This window comes from Priapulus caudatus, unplaced genomic scaffold, assembly GCF_000485595.1.
Source record: "Priapulus caudatus unplaced genomic scaffold, Priapulus_caudatus-5.0.1 Scaffold14, whole genome shotgun sequence".
NCBI lineage: Eukaryota > Metazoa > Priapulida > Priapulimorpha > Priapulimorphida > Priapulidae > Priapulus > Priapulus caudatus.
In genome coordinates this window covers 759529-766018 of record NW_014577075.1, presented here as the reverse complement: position 1 = coordinate 766018, position 6490 = coordinate 759529, and the positions used below count along the sequence as shown (strand labels likewise).

Genomic DNA, 6490 nt, shown 5'->3' with positions numbered 1-6490 from the left:
TGTGTGTGTGTGTGTGTGTGTGTGTGTGTGTGTGTGTGTGTGTGTGTGTGTGTGTGTGTGTGTGTGTGTGTGTGTGTGTGTGTGTGTGTGTGTGCGCGCGCGTGTATAAGTAGGGACTCTTGATGGTTCGCGTGGGCGTGCAAGTTGTTCCATCGCAAACAAATTTCAATATTCCGTCCGGAGATCAATGATCTTTAACGTAAAAATCTCAATAACGATGCCCGGAGATCAATGATATTAGACGTTAGTTGTCACGTCGCGATCCATCGCTGCAGACGCGTATGAGAGAAGAGACGACCTTGGTGTCGTTGCTACGCTGCCAGAGCCGCGGGCCGTCTTTCGTCACCGGCGCAGGGAGAATGGCGTCCCGCACAGAAAAACGCTCGCGATCATCTCTTCTGCTACAGCGACCTGTTCCGTCTGCCGCACACATGCTCACGATTCGCTACGAAGCTCACGCTGCAGGCGGAAGCGCCGTAAGCTGCTATGTCACTAATTGTAGCATCCTATAGTAGCGGCGTACACTAGGTACATGAACGGCGGCGCTATACGTTATTACTCGGCATGCATGCGGAACTTGTGTGTGCCGAAGCGTATACTATGTCTATATAATTGAACACAAAGTGTATAGCGTGTTCAGCGCGGCTGCTTACATTTCAAGTTTCTGCTGAAATAGCGTTAACATTCATAAGAAAGAGACATATTTATTATAGTTAGTTATTGAAATGGAATAAGCTTATGGACGCGGTAATGTTATAGCAATAAGCGCGTGAGGTCGAGCCCAGGAAGATAGCTCGCGTCGGTTGCCTGTTTCCGTTTAGCCAATAAATCACCGAGTGAAGACACCAGCCAGCATCTACGGCACCACATCTCACTCCTCGGGCTTCATTAGAACGAAAACCCTCGCGAAAGCCGCGCGTTTATTTATAATCCAGCCGCACCGCTGCCCTGCTATTTCACTAGAACCACCTGGCTTTCACATACGCGTCTACCCTCAAGCAGGCTTGTTGGTCGATATGATATATGCCATGCATGGGCATTGTAATTTGAAGGCGAAATCCCCGAGGTACCCTGGAGTATGCGGAATGCATACACCGCGGTCGACATTAGTGTAAACGCACGGCGCTAGCTCTTTTAGACCGACTTTCACCGAAAAACAATTTTTGGCGGGGTTTCACGCTGTGGTCAAGCGTGCCGACCCAAATCTAATCGGGAAATGACGAACAACTGCTTGAGTGCTACGATAAATCTACACGTGGCTAGAAATCCATGTAGAATATCGGACTACAAACGTGATCTGCGCTTAGCTATAGTCAGGGGTTAATAATAACAAAAAAGTCATTGTGATTTGTCGTTATTAACCCCTGCTATAGTTAAGGCTGATGGGATGTTACCTTTGTAGGAATTGCATGTGTTCCGTGTGCCGGATCATGCCAGTCCTCATCATGATAGTTTGGAAGCATGGTCTGTCGATGGCCCATAGCTTGCAGTTCGTTAGTGCTGAAACATATCACCATATGCCACCAGTCGCAATACGACATACGCCAGACTTGTAGCTATCACTATTTTACCCATTCCGGCCTATATATATATCTATATCAGTATCTGTGCCAGTGTGAGTGTGTGCATTGTACTGCAGTGACGTAGTGATTTGGTTGCCACTAAAGATCATGACATTTAAGCGATTTTTATATTTTTGTGCCTTTTTGCCGTTTAATCTATAGGGTTTGCGGAAGTTAATTGCTCCTTTAGACGCAGATTAATCAATACTTTTGCTTGTCTGTGGTCGAAACCTTTTCACGTGTAAGAAGCCGACTAGTCTTATGTATTTTATGATGCAAAACTAGGTTAATCTAAACTCTAGCTCCTGCTGCCTTTTTTCACATCAGCAAAATGCTTTGTAAATCGTAGCCACCACAGTGAGATCACTTCCCGTTCATGAACTGTGAAAGAAGATACTCTACGAAAACATTCGACCGGCCTTCGCCTTTATTTCCTAGACATCCCTCCAACTCGTCGGGTGTCAAAACGGTGTATATCACGTGCCTCATGATACTATCAAGAGTAGATAATAACAAATGTGTTATTATCTACTCTTGATACTATAAAGGGAATTACACTGTGACCAACGCTGCATTGACCGTAAAGCAGTCGTAGACCGTATTAGCAGCAAAGGAAAAGCAATAAAAGCTCAATAACTGCCTCGGCCGCGCTCTTCTTTAGTCACCAAGCATGGGTGCATGGACCCTGCCGATTAAGAATAACGTAATGAAGTAATGAGCATATCCGAGTTCCGAGATCAGGCTTATTGACGTGCGCCATAGAGCAAGCTAATAGTAAACAAGTTGACGCGTAGAGGCTAAAAACGTCTTCCGGAAAATAATAAAAAGCACACGCGTGAAACTGCTGATTCACCCTTAGTTGTTTTTGTACGCGCAAAGTATTCTGTCGAACTGTGCAAAAAATCAACATGAATACATTTAGGCTCGGCATCTCCGCATACGAAAGGGACAGTGGAACGATGCTACTGCAGTCGCAGGTGCTACTCGTTTGCACGGCAACATGCGATGATCTATAGTGCGCTCGATGCAACAAGGACGAACAGTGCACACGAGGCGAGTTTTGCTTATTAACTGCGTATTATTAATCAGGCGTATTAACTGCCTGACTTAGCGATAGCATCATCCAAAACCCGGCACGACAGGCACAAATCATCGGTCTCGGAGAAACCTAAATATATCACTTATTATCAGTAGCCTGTTGGGGGGGGGGAACAATATCAAATGTGTCGGAATGATCTTTCCTGGTTAAAGATAGACATCTATCGATGGATATATCCGAATACCCCTTATTTGGGCAATCTGTCCGTTCGTTTATCTGTTCGTTCAGCCCTTCGTCTGTCCAGTGGATAGAGTCAGTGGAAATATAGTAAGTGTTCCAATAAATTTTATATAGACACAGCTGTTGAGGCAGCGTGGATAAATCACAATATGTACCACGCTAACCAAACAAACACGGTTAATATGATTGCTTTTGTAACGTGCAGTAAGAAACAGCCAGCTGGGGACGGCAGTAAAATATCCAACATATTATGAAAAAAAACATGGCTTCAGCTTACTAGGTCAGCTTCTTCACACCTGCACACGCGTGCAAGCCCCACACATAGCCGCATCCAATCTATCATGCAGTAATGTACGAGAAGAATATTTGTTGCGTCTTGATTTCAATGCTATACGTTATTCACCTGCGACCGTTCACGTTTCAGTCATCAAAGCTATACTAATTATAGAATGGCTTCGAAGGTTTGCTATCGCGTGTGGATAGAAATGATGCCAGAATTTTACTCGTTACGTTAGAATTGCTAGAAAAGAGTTTGTTAGAACGTCTTCACCAGAACGAGGTCGGTCACGTGACGCAATATGGTTTCCGTCTCTTTGTCGACCTACGTAATGTAGAGCCTTTCTGGTTGTGCATAATAATCATGTGGAAGTCTTCTACCTATACAACCCATAATATGTTATCCCTTAATATTATCCTATAAATACAACCCATGCAATCGCAAGCAATCGAGAAAAAAACCCGACAGGTAGCGAGAGAGAGAGAGAGAGAGAGAGAGAGAGAGCGAGAGAGAGAGAGAGAGAAAGAGAGAGAGAGAGAGAGAGAGAGAGAGAGAGAGAGAGAGAGAGAGAGAGAGAGAGAGAGAGAGAGAGAGAGAGAGAGAGAGAGAGAGAGAGAGAGAGAGAGAGAGAGAGAGAGAGAGACAGATAGAAAGGAAACGAGCAAGAGGGAGAGGGAGAGAGAAAGGGGAGAGACAAAGGGACAGAAGCCATGCCGTGCTATAACTGAGTGTCGGATTATGCGCGCAAATGCTCTCTAATGTGATCGACTGATTATAGCAACGCGGGAGTAAGAAGCCGCTCGTTATGATACTAATGGATGTTTGAGATTTTGAGTCAGGGATGTCGTGCTGATAGTGTTGGCAACGGGTATCAAAGCCACTACAGGTACGAATTTCCGTGCTTCGGTAAGCATAGCTGTGTTAAGCATATAGCTAACGTTGTTAGACAGTAGCCTAGTTTGTCTACCTCTCGTCACGCATGCGTTAGCTCGCGATATAGGCTCTTCATCAGGCGTAATATCACGAGATTTCGTGGCGATATTAAAGCTATTACTGGGTGTAACTCGATAGAATTTACTCCTCGTCTGTGAGCACTAATCTAACGCGCGCCACTATTCTAACACACTGCCACGCGTCTTTTACTCGTGCGCGCGTGTTTCTCGCGCCAGCGAAAATACATGCCGTAAACACATAGGACGCAGTCCCGCACCAGCCCCCCGCCCGTGCGCATCCAGCCGACTTACTGTAACGCCTAACACGGCCGTCGTCAAAGTAGCCGGTGGCGGCGCGCCGATGCCGACAACGCCCACGACGCCGCCGACAACACGTCAGTTCCAACAACACCACGCTGACTCGTGACGCGACCGACGGTAACGCGCGCTTACTTTTGCTATAGTATGCCGCCGCCGTGCGCCGCTGCGGGACGGGACTGTCGACGTCGCTGCTGTCCGAGTCCTGGTAGCCGCCGCCGCCACGCGACGGCGGCGGCGAGCGGCAGCGTCGCCCCATCACTGGTGACGAGCACGCCCCTATGCCGACCCTCCGCTGCGCGCGGCCCGCGTCTCGCTGCTGCTGCTGCTGCGACAGACGCGCTCTCACGCCGTCGGGCACGGCGCGTCGTATCGGAGGTCCCCTCGTCTCTAGCGGCGAGTTCATGTAGGGCCGCGTTCCCAGGTCCCTACTGCCGCACGACAGTGACGCCTCGGCGAACTTCACTCGCGCCGCACTCTCGCGCGAGGCGCTGTCGCTGCTGACGCGAAAGAGCGACGTCTTGTTGCCGCCCGTCGGCGTCGTCGTCGTCGTCACCGTCGTCGCCATCGTACGTCGGGTCGGCGACGATCTAGACGGACTATAACGTCGGCTCAGCGTCGACGCGACGTTTCGTATTCCGCTTGGTGCGGAGATCACCTTGCGTAGCGTGCGATCGACGATGCCGACCGCCTTCTCTCGCACGCTGGCCGACGGAGATCGTCCGTACGTGTAGCCGCACGGAGTAGACAGGTCCCTGCGAATGCCAGTCGCCTGCGAGCCGGCGTAAGTTGTTTTCTGCGCGTTGCGGCTAGCTCGTTGCGAGGCGCCACTGTCGCTGCTGCTGCTACCGTGAGGGTAGCTGCTCGCTGCGGCGGCGGCGGCGGGCGGCGCTCCGGCGCTGCGCGGCGTAACATAGGCGCCCGGAGCCGGCGTGACGCATGTGTACTGCGTGCGAAAGTTGCTGCGACCCAGCGCCGAGTGCTGATGGTAGTCGTGTCGGAACAAGTTGTTTTTCTCGCCGTGACGAGGCGATCTACGTGAAGTCCTATCCATCGCTTCATCGGTTTACACGCGCATAAACACTAAGGCGAAACATCTGCCGTCTGCAGCGGCGCGGCGGGCGGCTGCCGGTTCGCGCGTGAAGAGCAACGCATCTCTGGTCGATGGACTTCACTCACACGTCATGTTTGTATGCATTCAACAAGAGATGCGGCTAGGCGGTTAGCTCTCGCTTTCCTTGTTGCGCTTGCACTCTCTCTATCGCACGCGCTATCTCTTTCAATTACGCTCACGAGTGCGTTCGCTTACCCTTTCTCGTTCTCCATCTCATGCACTCGATCTCTCTGTCAGTCGCTTGCCCGTTCTCTCTTTCTCTGTATGTCTCTTTGTGTGTCTGCTCTGTCACATTCTCTCTCTCTCTCTCTCTCTCTTTCTTTTGCTTCTGCTCACGTTTTCTTTTGCTCTCCTTGTCTATCGCCTATCTGTGTCGCTCTTTCCTCTTTCTGTCCGTATTTCTTCGCTGTCTGTCGTTGCTGGCACACAATGACGCGGGAAATGTATAGAAATGCGATCGGTCTATCTCTCGCACGTAATCGGTTGCCTGCGAAATGGATACGCAACTGTTCGTACACCGCATCCCGAACTAACCTCTTACGATCAGAATTAGTCGTTCATCACGTCGTCGGCTAGACCGGCAGATGTCGTCAGTCGCCGTTCTTGGATACGTACACGCGAACCAACGACGGACTACAACCGCAAGCTGACTCGTGTCGCACCAAATCCGCGCGTCGGCTATAGCAGACAGCGACGTCGGTAGGCCGGTTGCTAGGTTACCTATCTGCGCAGACACTGACGACGAAAACGGGATTCGGCCACTAACAAGAGGAAGCAGGTGCAGATTCGCGCGCGTGCCTGCCAGGCGCCTATTTATACGAGGGGTTTGTACGCCGGTGTTGTTATTACCTCCTTGCTCGCTCCGGCACCGACACGCGCAAGCCTGTGTAAACACACGCGCGCGTACTGCGCATGCGCGCGCGCATGCGCCACGCGTCGGCAAGCTGCTCCCACCGCACGAGCGTAACGACAGGTATCGTAGACAGACCGTCGCAGCTACGGGCACCT

The 6490-nt window shown here is 50.5% G+C and overlaps 1 protein-coding gene across 1 annotated transcript in view; it reads right to left on the bottom strand.

The window, feature by feature from the left end:
* The window catches only part of LOC106809284 (cGMP-dependent protein kinase 1-like), a 47210-nt gene that overhangs the window by 11345 nt on the left and 29375 nt on the right, over positions 1–6490 (bottom strand). Inside the window, 1 exon segment of the mRNA XM_014812301.1 lies at positions 1395–1500. Coding sequence (XP_014667787.1) covers positions 1395–1500 — 106 coding nt within the window.